The sequence below is a fragment of the Balearica regulorum genome, chromosome 7, assembly GCF_011004875.1.
Source record: "Balearica regulorum gibbericeps isolate bBalReg1 chromosome 7, bBalReg1.pri, whole genome shotgun sequence".
NCBI classification, from domain to species: domain Eukaryota; kingdom Metazoa; phylum Chordata; class Aves; order Gruiformes; family Gruidae; genus Balearica; species Balearica regulorum.
Genome location: NC_046190.1, coordinates 9,429,879 through 9,455,771, shown reverse-complemented (window position 1 = coordinate 9,455,771; position 25,893 = coordinate 9,429,879). Strand labels below are relative to the sequence as shown.

Below are 25,893 nucleotides of genomic sequence, written 5' to 3'. Positions count from 1 at the left end.
TGTTTCAAGCTTGGACTAATTTTTTATGCTTCCAAAGTAAAAATTGAACAATTTTCACTAGTCTGCATGCCTTTTAATTTAGTTGTCGCTCCAGTTTTGAAATAAAAAGGTAAAGATCATTTACCATGTTGTTTGTAGATGGGTGGTTTTCTGTAAATGTTGACACCTTGATCTGTGAAATTGAGAAACAGAAAAATGGGAATATGAAAACTACTTCAGTTGTATATAAAGATAACTCCAACACTAAAACAATAGACAGACCAAATCAAGGATGTAGCTTAAGAAAAAGCCAGAAAGCTATTTCTACTATTATACAAAATCAGATTATTTACAGAAAAGAAAACATAAGAACAAGTGAAAAGTCAAAGACATGTGTCATGAAGTTCTTTGGAGCTGATTCTGTAACATGTGGATGCATCCAGGTCACGAAGCATTGATTTTAAACATTTAGAAGATTATCAGTGGGATAAAAATTAGAGAGGAAATGCAAACAAGCAAGACATTTCAATGGTGAAGATACAAGCCATTTGGGAAAAACTACCCCAAATAACTTTTATGGAAAATTGTGCTTCAGTCATAACAGCTCAATTTTCTTTCCAACTGGCTGGCTGGATTGAGCAGAGGAGAATGCAGTGAGCCTACAATTCACTTCAAAACCCAGACAACAAAATAGCTGCCTAATACACCGTTCCGAATAATCAACAACAGCTACGCTTCAGTGAGTCAAAGAGATGCTTTACGCAGTGTCAACTGATACAGTACTAATTCTCAAACCACAAGGATAGATTTTATTTCTTTTCTGCAATTTTTTTGTAAAGCCCACCACATTGCACATTATGAGTGTAAATCAGAATATAAACACTTCCCAGAACTCTACTGTGGTAAATCTACAGCATGCCTAAAAGATACCATATTTTTACAAATAATAATCCAAGACACAAACCAGTTTATTATAAACTACCTTCCCACCCAAGCCAACACTTCTTGTATTTGGCACAGCTACAAATACAAAAGTTAATCCAAAAATCAGTGCTACAGTGCAAAAATCTGTCAAAATCTTATTAGAAGACCAAAATGAGCTACTGGGAACTAGAAAATTAATGTCAGAAAGCCATTTTTCTACTTCACACTGTCTGAAAAAAGTTTTCAGTTACTTTAGAATGAACGATGGAAAAGCATTTTAGAAATGCATGCTGTGTATCGCAGATCCAGTTAAAGTGCTACAGGAGACAACTTAGCCTTTGGCATTAAGGAAAACTAACCCTAAAAATCTATTGAAACAGAGGCAAATCGTACTCTGCAGAACCCTACACCCTCGACTGAACAGGCAAATTCATTGCACACAAAAGACAGTGAGGTATTTCATTCTTGTTAGTGATCTGTTATGGCTACTTGACCAGCAGACAGGTATAAACATCACAAGGGCAGTCATGCAGTACTGTTGCGCACATCTACACCAGAAAGCTGTATGGACGATAGGAACGCAGCTCCTTCTGTGGCTGCACTGCGTCAGCTGAAGAGGACAGCTCTCCCACCATGCTAGAGATTATTACTCAGAGCTATTCATGCAAGTGCGCTTTAGCTTACGCAAGTCAAAGTGAGCCAGGTTAGCTTAAGTTAAAACAGCCTACCTTAGCCAAGCCAGGCCACATTGACTGCAAGGGAAGTTCCCACAAACAGTTTATCTGCCAGATCTGAGGAAAGGAGGAAGAGCAGTAACCTCTGGCAGTGTGAAGGGATACTAGACTGAAGGGGACCTGAAGAATAACTAGATATAATAAGGCTTTCAGCTAGCACTGATGCAGTCAGAAGATGCACGTCCACAACCCTAGGGACATACACCCTCATCTCATCAAAATCCATGACAGAAGATCTTCTCAGAGGCCAGAAGAACCGTGCAGCTCACTCAAAAGCAGAGACTGCCCATTATAGAGAGGACATCCTAAGGCATACATATCCTTGTGGATCTGCAGGTTTGTCTGAGTACACCAAGCCACTGCATAAAACAAGTAAAGGAACATCCTCATCTGCTTTAACCAAAAAGAAAAAAAAAAAAAAAAAAAGGAACACTAAACTAGAACTGTTGGCTTCAAGACTGAAACAAGTCACCCATCTGAATGAACAACATACGTAATGGCTCACTGGTCAACTCTTTTCTGCATGTGAATCAAAATCAAGTCCTCCAAAGTTAGCAGAGTTATGCCAGTGCTCAGCTGGTGCAACTGGGAGAAAAATCAAACCCTACATAGCTCATGTCCAGCTCACAGGCCATCAACAGACCCTGAAAACCAAGCGTTCTAACAGTGAAACACCCGATCAACAGCATACATAAAAATCACAATGACCCCCCCCCCCCCATTTCTTAACACACTACTCCTCTCGGCAGCCCAGGAGCAGCAGTTCCAAAGACTGAGGGAGCACCCCATGGTAAACAGCGTGAAACGATGGAGACAAGACAAAAGTTACAAAGGCTACATTCTACACTGTGACAGGACACCGAGACACATACAGTGCCAGCTCCTACCTGGAACATGGAAATGTTTAGGGGCCTGAGCGTAAGTTGGAGTGAGAGGGCGGCTGTCGGGCCGATAAGGGACAGGGGAGTTCCGACCGCTGGACGGCTCATTGCCTCCAATGAAAGAATGGAGAAAACAAAATGAGAAGAGGGAGAACAATAAAAAAAAAAAAAAAACCAACCCAAGCCCAATCAAACCCAAACAAAAATGGTGGAATCAAAACCTCCAGGGAGAAAAGAAGTTGAACCAAAATTATGAATACAAACAATAATGAGAACTGGTAGCCCTGGTGACTTTTTTTTTTCCTGGTATTCCTGCAGAGACAAAAATTCCTGTTCAGGCTGGAGTTGAGGTTTGAGCAGCTGAGACTCATTCTGACGGCATGCAGGCAGGAGCTGTGTGCTCACAGCTGGTGATTAGATGGGCAGCGTGGAAAAGAAGAATGGAAGGTTACTCAGCAATGATTTAGTACAGAGATTGGTATCTGGAGTTAAAAGTCGCAGACACAGAGCGTAGTAGTTTATATGCAAACCCAAAATGAAACCAACTCCCAAGCAGATAGAAGCAGATGCTGGCAGATACTAAAGTTCCTTAAACCAAAAGCATATAGAAGCTAGAGATGGAAAATAGCTGTTAGGTCACTTGGCCCATATCAAAAGGCATAACTGTTCCTTACACACTCTTTCATTGGTTTTGCTCTCTGGTAGGAAATTGTTGATATGGCAAAATAATTTGTAAAGCAATGGGCTGCACCCATATTGTTGGTGCCACCCCAAATCTCTGTCAATGCCAAATTTGGCTCTGGTAACAACACTTTACCACTGCTGATTTAGCCAATCTGAATCTAATGTCTAAAAACTTAAGTTCCACTTCACACACACAGTTTGTTCCATTTGTAGGATTACTCTCACCAGGACTATTTCTTTGCCTCCCAACAATCCACCACAGCAATTCAATGACCCTGCAAGTTTCCGTGTCTGTCAGGGCAAGAGGGCTGTTGCGGAACTATGCTGGTTGATCCCCAAGTATCAAGACTTAACAGTCAGATATCCAAACACACGACTGCATGTGTACCATAAAAGAACGTTGCTGCCTTTTTGTGCCATTCTTCACACTAGTGAAAACTCACACGAGCAAAAGCCTTCCACGTGGGTGCTTATTTTACATGGGTGTGGGTGACCACAACAGTGAAAAGTGGGGGAGCAAACAACCCCTTGTATTTTTCAGGTATGCACAAGGGCTTAAAAAAATCTAGAAAAGCTGATTAACAAAGCAAGAAAAAAAAAGGGAGGGGGACAAGTACAGGTGGGTTATAAAACACAATAAAAAAGAAACCGCAGGCATCCTTTCAGCTACAGGTTTCCTATGTTCCATTAGAGGACCCAAAACCTTGGACTCAGCACACTTAGTTATATATTTAAGTGGCAGGTGGGGAAAGTTTTCTTTACACTTTACACAAAAATTCCTCTTTTACTTGAATGGTCATCTGCCAATCCAAAAAGCACCAAAAGGGAGAAAAAAAATGCTCTTTAAAAACCTCGCTGAGAGAAATGTGCCATACAGGCCTCTGCCAGTATACAAGTTAATCCATCTGCACATACAGGCTTTAAAAATCACATGCACAGTTCAGGGGACTTGGCTGTACAAAAATTGTCCGGAAGAATGCATGTGCAAAATTCTATATTTACCATTTAGATATTTCAGCCCTAAATTACAAGAAGTTCTTTCAACCACATGTGTTGATGGTGGGTTTCTGTTTTGGGTGCAGTGATACTGAGCTTCTGGCCAGGTAACAGTAACTGCTAGGTTTACTAACTCTGAAAAGCAGTATGAATTAGTAGTTAAAACAATATCATCATATCTCAGTCTATAGCCCTTTACTTGGCAATTCCAATATTGTGTTCTACTTGTCCAGACTTTGAGATACTGTGATGGTGAAACAGCTAACTTGGTTAAGCTGATTTTACTTACGTCTTTTGTTTCTGTTGAGAAATTATGAGTTACTTGTCCACAAAATCATTGTTTTATAGAGGGAAAAAAAAAATCAATATTGAGATAGCCTTAAGATATAGTTAATTCTAAAATTTATAACCTTTATAGACATGTTATTCTGCCTTTCTGCTTCCATTAGCAATTAGTATATTCAATGAAAGAGAAAATCAAAAGGTATTTATTGACCTGTGGACTTGTCACAACCGAGGAGTCACAAGTACATTTTACCTGTTGGGAATTGCTGGTCAAAACGTGGGCATGTTCAATTTACAATGCCTCTATCACCACCACTACAAATACAGAGAAGAAACCCTTCTTATACCCCCTCTCTTTATCTCAACTAGACACAACTAAGTATGTTCACATCCATAAAATGTATGCAGGTTAATCTTGTATCTGGTACACAGAGAGAACTGCTAGTGTTGTGTAATGCATACAGTACTAGGCAGACAATTTGCATGGCATCATCCTGTACATGTTGCTTTACAGATGTCTCCGTTGGCTTGTATTTCCTGGGGTTCCTGTGCAGCCTCTCTCTTCCTAATGACTCTGACTAGTACTGACAAATAACTCTCCTTTTACACTTTCTAGGATGGCAGCCTCATTACCTCCAACCACTGCAGGAGGGAATGGTACATCTACTTTGATTCTCATTAGATCATCCCTGAGGAGCCCACTCTCATAATGAGGCTTAAGTGCTTCAGATGCAGCTGTAAAATCACCCACAATTTATGAAAGCATTGCCAACATCCGTGGAATGTGCAGACACACACAGGAAAGCAGAGCTGCTAGCCTGCCTGTACCTGCCTCCCAGGGCCTCATGGCTGGCCTGCTGGCAGCTTTACATAAAAGTAGGGGCTGTGCACGCTCTGAATTTGGGTTCCTTGCTGTGCCTGAACAGGAGATTCTCCCTTACTATCTCAGATATGCCATAACTAGTGTTAGCTCCACAAAGCAGCAAGAGCACTCCAGTTTGCCACCACTAGGAAAAACTAGATCCCACAGCCCTGGCATGAAGTTGAACATGCGTGTGGGTAGGTGGGTGGGGGATGTTAAGAGATAACAGAGTAAGTTTAATATAAAAATCAATCCCTTGAGCACAGCAGCCTCAGAAGTAAAATTCAGAGGCTTTTTTTCTTTCATTCTGTTTGCTCCATCAGGTAGTTCCCATTTTCTATAGTTCGATTTGTTAAGCAGGTTCCCCCAGCAGTCAGGAATATAATTGCTTGCCTACGCACAGCACAGCGTAATGTAGGTTCCTGCTGCTTTCTGAAGTGTTCACCAGTGGGCTCACAGTGTGATTCACAAGCTAAGTTCACAGAATCAGGCCAAAAACCCCATGTGCAACGAACGCTGAGCCTTCTGTCAATTTGCAATTTCGTTGCTCTACTTCTGAACAGACAGAGGATAAAGAACTCAATGGCACCTGAAACCCGAAGTCATATTCATGTTTTGTCAAACTCTAATTCATCACCTTGTCCAGATATGTAGCTCACATTTCCAGCACAAAACTGAAAGTCATGAAGCAGCCAAAGCATGGCTGTTTTCCAGAGCAGAGCTTTCAGCTGCATCCACAAAACCCTGGAAATAGTTATCACACACAGAGAGCATTTGATTTCAAAGACTTTCCTCAGGGAAGAAAAGCAGGAACATGTGAAAACCAAAGCAAAATTCACTATGAAGGTGGGTAGATTCCTTATGGGAAGGTCTGTGAGCAGAGGAATACACATTACTTTGGAGCTTGTTTTATGTGGAAATCTTAAGGGGGCTTTGCAATATTCTTGAATGCCTCTGAAAAATTCTAGGCATGTGAGATGAAATCCCGGCTCTCAATGTAAGTTTTGTCTCTGATTTCAGTAGGGTCAGGGTTTCTTTCATTCATGGACTTGTTTTGATTCTTTCATAGCAAATACAGTACTTCATTGAGACAAGACCAAATTCAATGCAGAGTCCAAATGAGATTAAATGAGGTCTAAGATGACGCATATTACACCCTCTTCCAGCTTGTTCAACATATATGCGACATTAACAAAGTCTCACTACGACTTCCTGAGGCATATTTAGCCCCTTCACTCCTCAAAGTTCTTTACATTTGGTCTTGTCTACAAGGCTTGAGCATTACACTGTTTAAGCATTATGCTGCATGAAAACACACTGAAACTGGTCTAAACGTCTACTTTTCTGGCTTGAAACAACACAGGTGTAATGTGTCACATGCCACTTTCATTATGCTGTTTGAAAAATATGCTCCTTTACCTAAAGAAAAGAAAAAAACAAAATTACAGCTTTATGAAATCTTTCTTACAAACTTACACCAAGTTCATCTTCCTGCTAAAAGTACAAGGGGCTTTGAGGAAGGCTGACCAAGTACAAATACGATGCTGCTTCTTTGAATCACTGCAAATATACCTATCACATCCAACTAACCCCTACAGTGCTATAGTTCTCAATTCAGATATAGTCACAAGGGTTGAATCCCCTAGTTGACATAAAAATGCTCCTCTCAAGGATAAAATAATGCATTTCTTTAAACTTTGGAAACAGACACCTAGACTACCCAAGTTAAACCCCTATGAATAAGAATATCAGGGAGTTGCATTACGTGCAGCCAGTGCCAGACTAATCTCTCTTTTCTGCTGCACAGATATAAAAAGGAGGTACTTGGACACACATGGGATGCACGGAGGACAAATGAAGAACCATGTGGGAAATTGAGATCAACCTCATCAGCTGATAGCAAAATATCTATTTATGAACATGAAGTAGTAAAGAGGACGTACAATAGTACAACTGGACTTCACTCAACACTACTCAAATGTTAACAAACCTTGACACAACCCCTTCGAATTATATACTGGGCAAGCTATGTTATCTCTTCCTATGAAAACACTTACAACTACATGTTGTAACAGTAGAGAGGTTTATTTAACAAAAATATTACCAGTCCCTATCATCTTGTCTTTCTTTAAGTGCATTTGCACTAGTACCTATATGCATATATACACTACGTGTATTTTCAGAGTATATCTGATTAAGAACTATATTCCATCATATTCCCTTTACAAGACAAGCCGGAGCTTGCTCTGACTTAGGGAACATTATGAACATTTGTTCATCTAATGTTTTGTGAGACTTCGTTGATCACTTAACATGCTGGAAAAATTACAAAGCTCTTCAGGCCTTTTGACCTTTTGTACCTTTCAATATTTTGTAGTAATGGGAAGGCAAAACCTTTTCCTAAGCTGTTTCAATAGCTACTTATCTTCACCTTAAACAAGTCAGAGAAATAATGATGATTTTTATCTAATTTAAGTGTAACATAGGATCTTATTGTATCTTTGCCTGCTATATGGGATAACCTTCTGTTACCACACAGGTACATAGACACTGAACAAATCACTACCGAATCCTTCCATTTGATAGTACTAATACATTACCAGCCATAACTTTTCTGCTATGAGATTTGAATTATTTCATGGTCCTTCTCTGAAGCTTCTGCAGTGTTTCTTATGTCACCCATCGTGCTGGGACTGTGGATTTAACAATTCCCTGTAGATCTTACTCAAGTACCTAACATCTCTACTTAGTTCTTTTAGCTGCAGCATCTCTTTCTGCTGTTCTATTAATCCATCCTAACATCTGTTGCAAGAGTCAAATCCTCATCAGAGTCACTGCTCTTCCCAGCATGTACAGATGGACAACATCACTTAGAAGCATGGCTTACGTTTGGCTACACTGTTCACTGAGAAAACTATTGCTCATGTCCTTTATTGACTACTGTTCTCCCAGTCTGCATGCCATCAGGGAACTCTGCAATGCTATTTCATGTTTTCTTCCAGATCATTACCAAAAATACCTCAAATTAATTTCTCTGTGTCCATTTTATAAGTGTCTGAGTTTGGCTCAATGCTCTGAGGGAACTCATCTTGCAGTGTTCAACGGAAACACAAAAGTGTGTTTTTGGGTTTTTGTTAAGCAGTCACCTTCCTCCAAAGGGGAAAAGAACAAAAAGAAATTAAAACCATGGGGCTATTCCCTCCACATTAACCTAGGCACAAAACTCAGGTCACCTTAAGAAGGTGCTTCTTTTTCTCAACCAAATAGTAAAAGACTACTCTTTCAATTCAGCCATACGAATTACAAGATATGGGAACATGCTACTTGCCCCTTCTCAAACGTACCACATCCTCAGCTGGTGTACACTGTCACAGCGATATGAACTTGACCTTTCAGGAGCTTTGTTGAGTTGCAACACATAAATCCTGTCCAGGCCTAAGACTAATGTAAAATTTTCAGAAAATCATGGATGCTTACAATGTCTTACGTGACATATCTGATAAGAACCATAGCCACCCCTTTGTCTACAGTGCTAGTAAATCCCACTTGGCCTTTTGTACTGATAACTGAGATACCTGGCGTGTAGTTTAGGTATGTAATTCTTTCAAATCTGAAAACAATAGACATGGATTTCCAATAGTTCTTCTGATTTATCTGTTGAAGAAGCTATTTTCTCAACAGAAAAAGAATGAAAATGCCACTTGAAAGAGTGTGAGCATTAAGTTGGACTTACAGCAAAGAAATGTTGAAATTGCAAGGATTATGAATTAACTGCATGCTGAAATGAGCAGTGTATCTATTTTTAAGGGTCCCAATCTTCTAAGTTTGAAGTAAGATTATTTTTTTAATATTAGTGACATAATAGGAAAGTTGAAAGTGCACATTAACTAAAATCACCTAAGAAAAGGCAAGAGTAAAATTAGTAATGGTGATCTGAATGCTTGAATAGCTGTAACATTGAGATCTATTAGCATTTCTTGAAAGTTCATGGCAACAACTTCCTTGCAACTGTTTTTGATTATCTCCAGTTTATGATTATCTATATTAATCAGTGGTGCCAGAATAGAATCTATGTTCAACTTACACAACTCCCTCTTTTTGAGCTCTTGTAGGTGATATAAGCTACGACCTTCTCCAACAGAAGAGATGGCACAGCCAGAGAGTGCTCCAATAGAAATAAAAGTAAAACCACATTCACAGAAAGCAAGAAAGAAAACTAAAAGCTTATTGAGCTCAATGAGTTCCTTGAAGGGACACAATGAAAGAACAACCTCCCCCCAAATCAAACCATGGACAACAACAGATTGAAAAAAAAGAGAAATGACCAGATCCTCAGGTAGTGTAAAACCCTGCAACTCTACTGCTTCAGCAGAGTCTGCTGATTCTCACTAGTTGAGGAGAGGTCTAGAGATTTTAATTTTATTTTGTTGGGCACTAATTATTGCCAAAGTGATTAACAATTATTAACTTCCTTGTTGCCATTGATCTTTACAGAATCTTTTTTTTTTTCTTCTCCATATTTTCGATCACCTTGCTCTCATCCAGGCAATATTTGTAGTCAATTTTTAAATGCTTGTTTTAAGAATGTGGAAATTAGAATTAAATTTGATGTGCTAACTGCTGTAGTGATTGTTATGTACTGCTTTAGAAAGAAGCTAAATTAGGCATGTATAGGTTGTAAACAGTAAATGATAATGCTTTCCAGTGTATTTCTAACAGGTAATTACTTGGTGACTCTTCAACTAGGGCCCTTAGAAATGACATATTTCCTCCGAAAAAAGGACATTATGTCTATTCTAACATTGTTTTAAGTGTAACGGCACATTTCGAGGCATGCGCAGCTATACAGCCAATGACAACCTTACGGAGATACACCTTATTAGCTTTGACAGAATGCTAATAAATCTCCAGCCTGGAGGGTGCTCCCTGGGGATGCCTGGCGCCTTACCTTTGACATGGGGGATGAAGTGATGTCGGAAGGGGGAGTTGGGGCGGGAGTCATGGTGAGTGGAGCTGAGACTGCTAGTGCGCAGGTATGACAACCGCTGCACACCAGTAGAGAGCAGCTCTGCGGCAGCAGGGAATCGGGGGGCAGAACAAAATGAAAACAAAGAAAAACAATAAGAGAAAGGCAGGGAAGGAGGCTTCAAAGGAAGAAAAAAAAAGGCATTGAACAATTAGGATTCTGAAAAGAAGGAAGGAGAAAAAAAAAAGGTTAAAGACATACCAAAGGGTTCATAAATGTTAGACAAAATTACAGGAAGTATTAGAAGAGAGGCTCAGATTTGAACTGCAGCACTAATTTAGCATAACATTTATTCGCTTAACGAGCTTCTGATCTATGCCTTGTTACTTAAAAGTAGCCCGCTACCACCATGCAAACATCAGACATTGACGATCAATTAGTTAAGGAAGAAGCTGTTTTGAAAAGTACCTGACCAAAAAATGTCAGTCAAGAGACGTGTAAGCTGCCTTCTACTGTTTTAAGACATTTAAAAAATGCTGCCAACATCAGCTAGGACACTGCGGGAGGAAAAGGCTGCAAACTTTTTCAAAACTTGTAGCACTCAAATTTTTGAAGAACCTTATGCTGACAACGTCAACACACTGGTTCACTTCTCTCTCAAGGGCTAGCTGGGAGCCAAAGAGAAGTTATCTGGGGTCACGGGGTTTATTCAGAGAGAAATTATTCTTGCAAATAACATGATGATAAGAAGTGCCATTAGGAGAAAAATGGTAAATAGAGATGTGCTATTTTTCAATACAAATAATTACTGTAGGAAAATTATAAAGTAGCATTAACAATTACCCAAAAGCAGGGTAGCAAAGATCAAAATGATAAATTCTACAGAATTACTTCTGTGTCATATGAGAAACAGAAACAGGTGAGCCAAAGATGAGATCATCTGAACAGAGCTAAGTTTGAACAACTATCTTCTCAGTAAAGGCCTCAGGCTGCAAACTTTTGAAGATTTTTACATATGGATCCAAGCTCTGGCTTGAGCCCATCTGGCCATCACAAGAGTTACATAAACAGAGACTGCTTCTGGGGAAGGTCCTTGACTGAACGCAGACAGTAAAACTCAATCACACTAAAGTCTGGAATAGAGCCTGGATTTGTTCATATCCCTGATACAACTGAGACAAATGGAAAAATCCCCTCAGAATTGCCAGAATCAAGAGGCAGAAGTTTGCAGCTTTTTCACGCTTTTAAGTCTCTTTCGGTTTCAGTTGTAACATCATCTTAAAACAGAGTCATGTTTTCAGCACTAAGCATCAGACACAATTTGCTTCTGTCCCACCCCCCCTAGGTCCCTTAAATAAGGCATTCACTGACAGATACAATTAGCTGCTTTCAGCCCACCCCCACTAGGAAATGGCTACAGCGTTCAAGTTCCACACTGGTGGCTCTATTATAAATCTTTAATTTTAAAAATGTAGCTCTTGTTGTATATGGGCTTTTGGCATCCCAACTGTTCAGCTGTAATCACCAAGGAAGATGGAACTGCACGATTTTATCACTTAATTTAAAAACAGATCACAAAGACTTAATTCATTACCATAAACAATAAAATCAGTCTTGAAAAGTCTTCAATGAATAGCATTTAGAGATAAATTTTTTATGCAGTTTGGGTGTGGATGAACAGTTCATTTTCATATCTTGCTTTTATATACACAAGCAGTAATTTTGAATGCACTGGGAACCTGATATTGTACATAGAACTTGTACGTCACTGCTAAACCAGTAAATGGAAGTTTGTGGTTTTTTTAAATATTCCCAGGCAACTGCCTACAGCTTTAAGAAATCTACCTTGTGAATGCTTTAAAAATGACTAGCAATTTGGAGTATCTCAGGGTTTTGCTGCTGAATCTGAGACTCCATGGCTGCACCAAGCTTTAAATGAATTGGGTTTTAGGAGGAAGGAATCCTACATCACTGACTTCCATACAGTCAAGCCATAACTTTCGTTTCCAATATATGATACTTTTCCAAAATTCCAGAATGAAGTTTGTGATTCACTGCTGCAAATTTTTTCTTGCTTTCAGAAACACACACAGTTTTAAAAAATAATTAATCATCAGAAACAAAACCAGAAGATCCATATTTACGATGTAAGAAATACTCATCAGCCTAATGCAAAACACTACATCAATCAAGACCAAAAAAAAAAAAGTAGAAAATGAGATATTAAAATATGCAACAATTTTTCAATCCTGAATTTTCACTGCTAAGAGAAACAAGTGCTTTGCTGAGCCACTAAGTGACATAATAAAGAAAGAATAGTTTTACATATACTTCTAATGCAGTTGCCCTTACCAGGTCTGTGGAAATGCTGAGGTGAACGTGACATGGTGGGTGTGTAGCTATGACGACTGTACACAGGAGAATTAATGGAGCCCTGACTAGTAGACCTGTGAATCATGCGATCCCGAACATCTTGATAACCCTGCAGAACAGAAGCATTCACTAATAAATGTAAATGCACATTACACATTTTTAGCAGCACTTAACTTTCATGGATCTGAAGACATCAGCAGAAGCTACTGAAATAACAATATCCCTTAAGCTCTCCACCTACTTCATTTTTACTGTTCTCTAATGATCTGTTCCAAAGACTCCAATCCATTTTTATAGTCTGGGTCAGAGTTCAGTCTTGGAAGGTTCCAACTCCACCTGTAATTTCTATTAAATTCTATATAATCCTAGATTTGCCCACATTCCTGTGACTCCATAAGGGAAGCTGCATTCAGAGTATGTCTGTACATTCAGAGTATGCAGCGTACTGCACAAGACATATGAGCTAGTCTTCAGCTAGCTGACTTGGAGATCAGCAAGAGTTCAATAGCTGCAGCACAGAGCTCTTTGTGGCTTAATTTACCATGGGTCTTGACTAGCTACATCAAAAGGTATTTAGTATCAAAATTAGATTCTCTTTGTATCTAAAAACATGACACTTTCTTGTATATAATTCAATTTACTTAGTTTCCTGGGAGAAAAAAAGCGCCAATTAAAAAAATCCACAAAAACCCCCCTCAAAACAAACTCACCCACCCCAAAAACCCCACAAAGCAAACCAAGCCAGGACCAAAGGGACAGGACTGATGTTAACGCATGAAGATTTACAAGGAATTTTATAGTAAATTTTTTTAACGTGTAGCAATCACTAGAACTTCTACATTGCAAATAAACAACACTCCCCAGACCCAAAATGATAATACTTCTGCAATGGCATCTGTTGTATCCTGACAAATGACTTCCCAAATGTTTCATGTTATTGTGATGTTCAAATTAACTCCCAGGAAAAACCAAACCAAACCATAGTTATGTTTTCTTCAACAAAAAACTGCAAATGTTCTAGTAGCAGACATGGCTACTACATTTAGATGCTCAGAGCAACATTTTAGCTCATGTAAATCATCCACCTCCTGAGATTGGAGTCCACCTGTGCCACAAGAAGGATGAATGTACTGGAAGTGACCTCTACTGGAGAAATGACTCTGCTTTATAGACAACAAACAGGTAGGAGCGGTAGCTTCAGTTTTTGTACAATCTGTCAGTAAGAACTTAATGTTTTCTTTTTAGAGTTAATTTTTGTTAAGTTTCAATATCCAGAAAATATGTCTATGTGTGGCAAACAGAGACAGATCAGACTGACAGCAAAATCAACACCTGCATTTGCTGAAGTGAATAATTCTAATTACAGTAAGATACTGTGCCCAAAGGTTCCATCAAACTTACTTCTGCAGAAGGCGTAGGTGATAATGTCCTTGGAGACTGCAAAGACATAAAAATAAGGTTACCAAAACATCACTGCATGTGCTGGGCCAGAAAATAGCAATCTAACCATTGCTGCAGATACATAGATATATGGCAATGCAGAAATTACTGAGGCCGTCGCAGCACTGGAACTTGCTTTTTCCCCATTGCTCAGGAACTGGTCCATAAATCATTGAAGCAATTAAAGTTTCTGGGAGAATCTTTATAAGCATGATTAATTCAGTCAAACATCATGCAACATCATCTCACAGCCACCTAATCATTGTGGTAATTAAAACATAGCTGTAAAGATCAACATCAGAAAGGTTTATTAATGTAATAACCATGCCTGTTATGAAGAAATCTTTACAGTGGAAATCAAAAGTAAACAATCTTAACTCAGAGCTTTGCATGGAAAATCAGAAAGATAGAATAACTTCCAGGATGTTTTTCTTCTAGCACACATACTCTGGCAAAAATGTGCTTCTCCCCAAGGCCTTACATTTCATACCCATGCAAACAGGAATGTAGTTGTCATCAACACTTCTTTGATATGATCTCCTTTAAATCTCTGTGTTCTTCCATGGTTACGTAAGGAAAACAGACAGGAATGACAAACGTGTATTGAAAGAACTGTGCAAAGGCTGGTGGGCAGAGATATGCACAATATTATGAAAAGTTTCTATGATAGAGATAGGGAAATTGAGGCAAAAAATACCTTTAGAAATGAAACACAGGATTAGGCATACGTTGATGGTATGAACAAGAATAAAGGCTGTGTATAATTACCAGTTACCTGCCCTTTAATCACAAGACAATTTGAAGCTGGAAGACTGGGATTTAATTATTTTCTTCATGCATCAAACTTCAATATTATTTAATTGCCATAATAAACTGGGCAAGAGATTATGCTTTTAAATAAGACCACAATTATTATAGAATGAAAAAGTTATTGAGATAATGTCTCAGAAGCAAACTTGCTAATTCTGGTCTATTACAATAATGTACAACAGCAGTAGTGTAAAATGTATGCAGAATTTCTGGTAATAAATATCCAGCTACACCTTTTGCATTGAGAGACCATTACCTCTCATGGAGCTGGTGACACTGTGAATGCGAAGTATCCAAACAAAGGAGTGACATTTTTTATTTGGGTACAGAACACCTTCTTTTCAGCAAGTTTCCATAAAGCTTTTTAAAGACTGCTTTCGTCACTTCCCATCAAAGCCTTGAATGTCTTTTACATTCTTGTTTTCCTAATCCTTATAAATGCACAAGTTCTATACAGCAAACCACCATTTCATTATAGATCTAACAGCAGCAGCTATAAACACTTTGGTCTACATGAAACATATCATACACAGTGCTTTGTAGCATCATTCTCCACAAAAACTGAGATCTAATCTAAATCTTTCAATATGAATGGAAAAAGCACATGTTGTGATGTGCACTCCCACATTTTTCTACTAGTAATTTATGTGTTCTTGTAAATAAACAAATTTTCATAATCTGCTGTGGTTGCCTAGATGCTAAGATAATGACTACTGTAAAAGGTAGTCACAGGAATCTAAGACTGGGAAGGCATTCCAGAAAGTACTGTGCCGAATCCATGAAAAACCTTTTATCTATTTTTACTGCACCACTATCTGACATCATCTCGCTGCTTTTTGGGAAATGGAACCACACTTTGCAGCCCACTTACTGTTTTATCGTGCACAGTTGAACTGCCATATCTCAAACTCTTGAGTCTGCCAAGGAATGCTTGGTTCTTCAGGGTTTATAAGGTCTTTTAAAATCTGGTATATCACAGAAGTCTTTACACTAGTCAGTTAGAAATACACTGTGCAGTTGACTGAGAAAAAACAGTTCAGTACTAGAATAGTAAGCTAGTGGAAATACAGAGCAATGACTTCAGATTAAAAAGAAAAGGAAAAAGTCTAGACAGAAAGCCTGTTCTTACAAAGTTTACACTAAAACTGCTGCTCACTGCAACAGGCTCAAGGATCTATCACTTTGAGATCTAAGGGGCTCCTCCAATACCTAAAGTCGTACAGGTCATTTTGTGCTCTGGGAAAGTCGTGCAAACTTTTACAGGTGTCATTTCATAACACACGTTCCAGCATTCTGCACCGACCTCATTTTAACTGTCTTTTTATTGAACTACCCGGTAAGATGCCTGCTCCATTTTGAAGCAACTATCACATTAGGAAAAATACTTTTCTCATTTTATGACATCTTGTTTACTGAAAGTTGTTACAGACATTCACTGCTTTCAACAGACAGAATACTAGAAACAAAGGACATGCAGGTAAAATGCTGCTTCTCTCAATGTTTATGCAGCAAAAGTCGGAGCTGAGAAAAGACTTGATTTCAGTGCTAATCAGTTTGCTGCTAGCAGGGCAGAAATTATAGGACGTGAAGAACCTGAGTAACTGCCAGTTTCTGGAAACGTTATCACGAAGGGGCTAAGTAGCAGAAAATGTATTTACGATCTCATTTCATATCTCTTAATCTCTTTTATATTAGAAGCTAAACCACCATGAGCTCCCTTTCTCTTCCCCACTAACTGCTGGCGGATTTGTAACCAAAATGCCTTGTCCCGCTAGATGGTGCTACGTGATAACGTTTTTCATCACAGACTTCCAGAAAAACAAGATTGGGATTTAAATGAACAAGAGAGATTAAGAGTGAGAAACTTTTCAAAGTATTTCCCTTCCATTGCAATAAAGAAGAAAGTTTCATGCTATCTTTTCTCACTTTCTATGGCTAAAGCATATAATTTTCTTGTAGCCCATTCCCTGTAATTAAGGTTTGTCTCCACTACTGGATTAACTTTGGTAGCTCTTGCACATCTCCCTGGTATACCCAGAAATCTTTCTTAGCTTAGTTTGGTGTGGTTTTTTTTCCCTTGTTTTTCTTTTTTAAAATCATGGTGAAGGGCATTTCTAGTGTACAAGCTTTAACTCAGGGACCCCTTTTATTTAACACTACCACATACACACACTTTGCAAAGAGAATGCAGGTTAAATCACTCATAGTTTGCAAATCCCTGCCATGACTAAACACGTCACCTCCTTTGCTTTTTAAAGATGATGGTGACTGATGTATGATGTACCGAGATTGAGGTATCACTTGATTACCACAACACAAACACAAAGTAAGAGATCACTCCACCTCGATGGGCTTGTGTTCTCATTAGGGCAAGGGAAGGGACGAGAAACAGATACAAAGAGGTGAGATAACTTGCCCAAGGTGACGGAAGTCAGCAGCAGCATTGGGTGGAAAATCCAGATCCTCTGAAAAGAAGGTGAAAGCCCTTCTGTTTCCAGAACAAATTTCTGTAGTCACCAGAAATTAGTTGGATTTCATGCTGGTGAAAATACGGGGTAAGAAAACCCCAAAGGCTTTTGTTTATCCCCAGAACAAGCATAACGGCAGACAGCTTCCACCATACTGCTTTATCAGGTTCCAACAAACTGCTTTGTCAGTGTGAAGCTTCCCCTTAGGGATTAACAAATAGTTCACCTTCTTTGGGTGAGGTTAGCTCCTCCTCTGTGCCTAACAAGAGACTTGTGTTTGTAGAGGGTTTTGTGGAATGGGTCGGGCCTGTTGGAACTGGTCAGAAGTCACCAATGCATCTCACAGTGGTTTTGAACCAGATGTCAGCTGGATTCACTACCAACATAAATTTGAGGGGGGAAATTCTGTAATATTCTGACTTGTTAATCTCTTATCTTATTCCAGAGCTGAACAGTCTCCTGAATTTTCAAGTCATGTTATAATTTAAAAGACTAATCCTACAAAACATTAAAGAACAGAGTAGAAAAACTGAGGCAGCTCTGATCTGTTGCTAAGAGAGCAGATTATGAGGCGCTGATCTGGGCATCTTCAGACCACTGGTGCCTGAATGATTCACAGTACTTGGCTTTTCCTCAGCTCATCTTCATATTCAATTCAGTTACAGTCAGTAAAGTCACTGAGATTGCAAGGAAGTAAATCCATTTCTATCTCCATTTAAATATGCATTCTGCAAGTCAGATGGCATTACATGAGAAAATCTGCTTCATGATCTGCACTGGAACCATATAAATAGTAATTGCAGCTATGGAAGTTCACCAGAGAAAAGTGGGAGACCCTACAACCTGGAAGATATCTTTAAAACCAAATTTAAAAGAATAAATTAGATGTTTTTTCCTATCACTGCAGGATACAAGAATCCTTACTAAATGTCAGCAGTGTAAATGTGAGGCAGCTATTTCCATACTGCAACTAGCCTGCTTTCCCAGGTGGAAGCGCCCTTCATCCTGACCTCATTCAGATTTTATCCAGTATGTCTGGCAAAGTGCTCTGGAAATACATTTCCCTTCAATATGTGTGAGAGAAAGCATCCCGCTGCTCTTACTCCTTTTCCTGCTACAGAACATCACGCTATTCCTCACATTCTGTTGTCAATACCAGTGCTCTACAGCACAGCACCAGGTTGGATTTGCCTCACATTCTGGACTTTGCCGTACCCGAAGACAAAGATATCCATCTGAGTTACGAGCATGCACATGCAGACAGGCTGCAAATCTCCCCCCTCCTATTCCTCTGCCAGTGGCTGGTGTCAATGTAGGTGTTTAATTGTGTGTTTAGTTGCGCAGTTTTGCACATGAGGCCTCATCATGATTAAACCCAGATCAAACAGACAAAAAGCACTTTGAACAGCAGCAGCAACAATACCAGGAGTGTCAATTAGAAACTGTTTTGAAAGAGGGTAGAAGCGAAGCAGGCTTTGAATAAAGCTTATAGCAGAATGGGTTGCTTGTGGGTTCATTACCTCTCCAAGACTCTGTCTCTCCTGTCTGTCCTCGTAGGCGGAAGTGTAGAATGGCTCATAAGTAATTAGGTCTGGACGTTCAATGTCATAAATGGCCTTGACTTTGGGAATGGCTGCTAAATCCTTGTAATCAAGGATCTCATTGTCTACTTTTGCCTGAAGGTCAAAGACAGAAGATAAATTAACTTACACAAATGCACCGGTAATTTCTATTTTACACAATTTATGATTTTTGTGTATTTGTTGTCACACTGTCGCTATGGAAAACCCTTTTTTGGCACTTTACATGTGAAGTGATTGCTTCTTGTTCTTCTCCAGTAGGCCTCCTCTGCAAAAGCACACAGAGTATTTTCAGTTTAGGAAAGAAAGACCATGGTATATATAGATCTAATACAAAAGGTTCTTAGCCGCAGTAGTGACCTGGAAACTTCAGCTCTGCAAGTGATTAATTTTGTGGCCTCAGGCAAGTATTTTCACCTTTCTGCTCTTGTTTTCCCATATGTAAAATGTGTGATAACATCAACTTAGTTCACTTATTACAGAGATTATGAGAGGATTCCATGCAGAAGACCACAGACAGAAAGGCAACTAATAACTGCACACGAGAGGAAATACAACTTATTACAAGGAAATAAAGAGGCAAGCAGGACCATTTGTCAGGACTGTGTATCGAAGCTTCCAACTGAAATTACTATACTGCACGCATCATTCAATGCTTCTGACTAAGGCATATGTTGCTTACTAACTGCATACTACATAGTACTACCATTGACTATTTTTCAACTAAAACTGCAAGGAGCTCTTAACTAGTTAAAAAAATGGAAGTAGGAAATCAGTTCCAAAGACAGCTGAACCCACCAGAAGGAAGGAGAAAGAGGTCTTACATATAGTTTAGATAGCTAATACCTTTCCTTACTTAAAAGAAGACTTGTTAAAAAATCATCATATATTTTTACGTACCTTACAGAAATACATTTGATGACTAAAACTGAAAGAGAATATTCAAACTGATTTTCAACTCTTCTACTAGATATTTTATTTATTCATAGTAGGCTGCACAAGGAAATGAGGCTGATGTGTTCCTAGTCACATTCAGTTCCATTCTTCCCGAGTACTAGCACCTAATATTTTCAGACTTAAGTGCATTTGCCTTCCCAAGCTTTCCTAACAACCACTGGTCTTGGTGGTTTTTAAGCAATGCTGAAAATTAGAAACAATACAAAACAGTTTTTGATAGAGAAGTAAGGTTTGAAATAGTTCACTTTCTAAAAATAGCCTCCAATCTGTTTAGTTTTGACTTACCGGATACAGCAAAATAACATAAGCCAATTTAACCCTTAAAATACATAGGTAACGTGTGTTATTTCTGTAATAATTTTGCCACAGTCTGTTTAATAAGCTGCAAATCTGTCTGGATATTCTTAATCAAATATAAATTACCATTGATATTTCTGTAGACCCTGGTCTAGGCCACCACGTTGCCCTACAGACTGTGCTGTTACGCAGCAGTTAAGTTTCATAAGCTACAGCTTATGAAGTTGATACTCCCAGTAGAATGGCAGTTCTCCAGGACATGCTCTGTGTTTTGATATCTGCAGTGTGAACATTTTTCAGCCCGGCTGACCCTCATACTCACGTCTGCAGAGAGCAGACCTCCCAAGAACAGCGTATCGAGGTGCACGGATCTCCTCACATAACCCCTAACAAAGCCAAACGACCTGCCTGCCCTCTGTCCCTCTTCACATCACCAAATGACTTCAAGAGATAGACTGTATCTTTCTAAGGGAAACGCGATATGGAAAAGGCCTGCCCTGCTCTTGAAATTCTGTAGTTATAAACCCCGTGTCTGTCGTGGTGAGAACTTTAACAATTTAACCACTACAATGACAGCACTAGCATCAGTATAAAAGTGATTTATTTCAGCATGGAGTATTTCATGTGCAAGCAAGGGATCGGCAGCTTATTCATCAGAGGGAATACTTACATAGATAGTGTGGCCTGGAGAGCCAGGTATACTGGAACCTGGTCTGGAATAAATGCTTTCTGATGACGTTCTTGTAGGCTGAAAAACAAAAAGTAACTTTTCAGAGCAACCTGAAGCCATTCACACTGGTAATTTTGGTTTTAAGTGGAGAAATCTGTATACATCTTGAAATTAACTGATTTTAGGAAAAAATGTCAACACAAATGCAAGCATTCTGGCAAATTTCACAATCTTGCCAGGCAGGTGGGCTTTTTTTTTTTTGTAGGGGAAGGAGTGTTGTGAAAGGGGAAGGAGGTTTTCTAATTCATACAATGTAGAAGACTGACAACAATAATGAACAAAACCAAACAGCTGCCAGAGACACTGCAAGGAGCCATACAACGTCCCATCCACGATAGTCCTGCTGGTCATTTTATCAAAACGTTAATTCACAAACAGCTAGAGGTATCAGCAGTTCAGCAGACAAAACTGTTGAGAGGAGCACAGCACACACATTATCACTTTCCAGATGTTCCATCACTGGATTTCCATTATGAATATAGAACTGAATTCAGCCCTTCTAAGTAGAAGGGCCAGAAATCCTTGGCTTGGAGCTGCTCCCTACATCTGCGGCACAATTTAGATGCAATATGAAAGCTAAACTGTTGATTGAAATTTCATTATTCCCCATACTGCAAAAGCCCTGATGTTTAAGGACAATGCCCTGCAAACTGAAATTCATGAGAACCCCTACAGAGTGAGTGCAGTTACACATTTAGCAGATTCTCCAACACTTCATCAGGACTAAACAGACACTGATTCCCTGAAGGAAGTTTTGTGAAAGAAGACAAACTTATCACTGAGATTTGGGGATCCTGAAAACTTGATGAATTTGAAAAACATCTATTTGATCAAAAGTCACCTAGGCTATTGTGGCAACTACTCCTAAATTTGGCATGCAGCAGACACACAAAGGCAGTCAATGAGTCCTACTCGCAACTGAGAAACCATGAACAATTTTTGCTCCCTAACTGACTGCAAAGAACCAAATCCCATCACAAAGCAATGCATCAGCAGATGACTCTGATGACACTAGGGCAGTGGGATACTTCAAAGTCACTGAAAATTGAATCTCGGTAAATAGTCCTTACCTTGTCAGCTTGTGACATGCAACTAAGGGACCTCCACGTACACACTGAAGAGAAACAAGGCTTGACAGCCTGGCTTACTGATTTTTCTTAGGAAATACCTGGAGCGAACACAACAAGGCTACTGGACCTTTCTTATCTCTCAGCATACATTTCCTGAAAGGATCCTTCAACAGACTTCAGAGTTTTTCTACCTTTTATTTCATAGCCAGAAAAGCTATTGCAACCATCCACATAAAAACTGCTGAAGACTAGTCATGGATCATACAGCAGGCTTTCTCTGACTTCATTAGTGGAAATGAAATCACAACATTCAGGGAGGGTCAGAGGAATAAAGGCTTTGAACATGTTCCACCAAAACCCACGAAGATGCAGATCAAACAGAGAGCAGATGTGGCCGTGGACTGACACTGCCACAAATCCTCTTCCACAGCGTGTCTGAGAAGACTTTCTCAGCTGCACCTTTATGTCTGTCTTTCCTTTTCTCTCTAGTTGCAAATTCCTACATCCCAAAATAGAACAGAAATTTCTCAGTTGCCCTCCAGCTCCTTCCGTGATGCAATCAAAGCAAAAAAACCCAACAACAACCACTTGTTTCATGGAAATGTTACAAGAATTAAGCTGGAAAATCTGGCTGCTGTTGAGAAACACTTTATTCCCCCTTTCCATTCTGCCATTTCACACCACTGTCTGAGTGGAGACACACGTAACATGTTGCTACAGTTGCTATGGAAAACAATTGTTTTCATTACAACACAGAGAACAGTATTAAGTAGTTGAGGTACTGTTAGGGGTGTCTCTGGCTTTTGGCAAACATACTTTAAGAGCTTTGTCTGCTCAATTCTCCCTGTTGTAGGAAAACAAGCATTAGAGGCAGTTACAGCTTCTTCCCACCTGGCAGCGCTCTGGATCTGTTATAATCACTCCAGAAAAGAAGACATTCTCAGCCCTCGGGCCATCTCCTTAGCCTCACCTCTTAGTGTCACTGCTAAAAATCTTCTCAGCAAAGGAAAATTCACTTGTATTTATCACTTCAGTGAATTTATTAAAGTTAGACACCTTAAGAAGATAGTTTCAGCCACATCCTGCTAACAACCTTCTTAGGTGATCTTAACCCTGGAGTAAAGGAGCAGTTGTCAGATTGGACCAGCTAGTTGTAGTGCCTGTTCCTCATTTCCTCACTGTCTTTCTGCTCCAAGTTCCTCGTTACCATCCCATTAACACAGCCATGAGCCAGACGTGACACCCTTTAAAACCAGTTTTCTATTTTCTGTAATTCTTCCTGCACACATTCATTTTACCTTCTTTCTATTGCAAAGCTCCACATTCCCTTGGCAGGAGGCCATCCTGCCAGCCACTGCCTCAGCACACACCGTTCCTCTCCTGAGGAGCTTAATCCAAGCAGACCTGGAACTCTGTGGCTCCTCTATTCACTCCCAGTCCTATATTTTGGTTAAGTTTACGACATACCCCTGAAGACAGTGCATGAAAAGGAGGACTTCTACTCTCACCCTCCCTGCCTCACTTTGCCCTATTTCTTGTTTTGAATTACACAGGCTGTTTCCATCACGGATGGCTAACTATTTCCTACTCTGCTGCTCCCATATGGTCTGGAATCCTTCACAGCTTTGCACTTTCCCCTGAAGACAATTACATTGCATTTAAAAACATTTGTGCTGCTTGCCTTAACAAATATACACTAAAGATTCCTTGATATAAGCTGTTCCTCTGGCATACTTTCAGCTGCTATGGTTGGCTCGTCTCCTAACAGACCTATAACAGCTCCTGACTGAAAATCTGTGACAGGGTATGGCTCTTTTAGATTGCACATTACATCTTCATCAGCAGTGGGGAATCCCTGACCCTGTGTACCACTGTTGTGACTTTCTATCTTAAACAGGTGGCAAGAGACACACTGGAGGTCAAGTTCTCTACTGATGTAACTGAAATGGGGTATAAATTCACCCTAGAGGAGAGCTGATCAGCGCACAGGAGAAACAGGAGTAGCAGCTATCCCTGATTTAACCTTTAACCTTCAGTGGAGATATCATGTGAGCATCTCTTGCACACATTATTGGAAGATGACAGGTAAAGAAATCAGAGAAAACATCCTTTAATATGAATGCACTAATTTAGAGGTATTTCCTTCCATCACAATAGTTGTACACTCCCAACAACAAAACAAGTTAAGCTGCCTTACTTCTACAAACAAATCTGGAACACTCTTCATATGATTCTTCTCGTAGGATTCAAATAGAGCTTTTCATAATGCTACCTTTGTGCAGAGAAATTTAAAACAAATTTTTATGAAGAACTACAGCTAATCTTTTTTTCTTTTCTTGTGGTGCATGGCCTTTCTCCACATTTGCTGAGAGTAGAAGAGTCATCTGTTTTTTTCTTTTCTCTTCCACCCAAAGGGATGTTAACAGTAGCAAATATATCAACATAGAATGTCTGTACCAGATACAGGAAATCTATGAAGTATATGAAAATAATCAGTAGAAATTCAGTCAATAGAAATTCATGCATGTCATTAAAGGAGCCAAAGGAAAGAACCAGATCACAAAGCATCTAAAGTATCTGCAAGACCTCTCAGTATTTCCCACTTTATCACGGACTTATTTTTATGTTTTTGTTCTTCATTGCATGCATTTGTCTTCAATGCAAAAGTTCTTTACCAATTTCATTTGCAGACTGGCAGAGGTAACACCATCATGCTCATCCTATTAGGTTCACTGTGAATTTCAATGTTCAATTATCATATCACCCATGCATACGCCCCAAAATTGATTAACTTGTTATTTTAATGATAGATTGCAAAGCTTAAGATGTTAATCTGCATTTACCTCAGTCTGTCATGTCATCATGCATGGCACATCATCTAAATAAATAACTTCTTTTAAAAAAAAAAAAACAAACCCCATACTAGAGCCATTCACATCATCCAGATGCTGCTACAATGTGGTGGCTCTGACTTTCTCAAGTACAGATGTTCAGAATCATGCTCTATAAAAACTTACAAGTTCAGGCAACCAGATCAAAACTGATCCCAAGAACATCTGGCCAAATAGATGCACTGTTGTTTAACAAAGGCATCATCAGCATTTTTTACAGTACCTGCCTTAGTTTTTTGATAGAGTTCATTATGCAAGGCGGTGATAATAGCTGCAGAGGAATGAATATGTTTTCTCTTAACAACATTTAACATTACAGCTTAAGCAAATTCTCTAAACCTCAGAAGCTACTTTAAGTGAAGCATGTTTATAAATAAACTAATAGATTAGGATGTAATTTATTCTACTATACAGACAGAATTTTGCAATAGCAAGGAATTTGGCTTTCTCAGTACAACACTTGCTACTCTGACTACCTGCAAGGTTTTACAGTTATTTAGGACTTGGAACCAGGGTTCATTAAACACAGGCTTCCTATGGATTTCAGTAATTTTCAGCATCTGTGTACAAGGCAAATAAAGCACCTTAGTGTGACAGCACTCATCGTGCCTGTCTGCTAGTTTAACTGTACCCCTCTCATACAAGAGTGTTTCCTTCAAATGCATGCATTTGTTAGTTCTCTGCCTAAAAAATCTACACTATGTATGCATCAAGACAAAACTAGTGAACAGGTTAAGTTCAAAATCATGCAGACACACATATTAATAGGTTACAACCAATTTTTCTTTCCTTTCTAGACAGAAAGGCCAGAGAAGGGAATGAATTTTCAGCACATTGAAGGCACACTGCTACCAAACTTTTACAACACTACTCATGCAAATGTAGCCTTCACCAAGAGGAAGTTAAGTGGAAAGCAGAAGAAAATCAACTAGGAAGTCCAGAACATACTGAATTCAACAGCAAACT

At 39.3% G+C, this 25,893-nt stretch overlaps 1 protein-coding gene across 7 annotated transcripts in view; it reads right to left on the bottom strand.

Annotated features, from left to right (window-relative positions):
* Window positions 1–25,893, bottom strand: part of ABLIM1 (actin binding LIM protein 1) — a 217,852-nt gene that overhangs the window by 19,685 nt on the left and 172,274 nt on the right. For 6 of the 7 annotated variants that reach the window (XM_075757837.1, XM_075757834.1, XM_075757832.1 and 3 more), the window contains 6 exons: window positions 20,907–20,984; window positions 18,923–19,078; window positions 14,086–14,121; window positions 12,664–12,793; window positions 2,525–2,629; window positions 125–172 (listed from right to left, as the gene is read on the bottom strand). In XM_075757837.1, the coding sequence (XP_075613952.1) occupies window positions 125–172; window positions 2,525–2,629; window positions 12,664–12,793; window positions 14,086–14,121; window positions 18,923–19,078; window positions 20,907–20,984 (553 nt within the window). The remainder of the gene's footprint in view (window positions 1–124; window positions 173–2,524; window positions 2,630–12,663; window positions 12,794–14,085; window positions 14,122–18,922; window positions 19,079–20,906; window positions 20,985–25,893) is intronic. The other variant, XM_075757836.1, reaches the window with a different exon arrangement.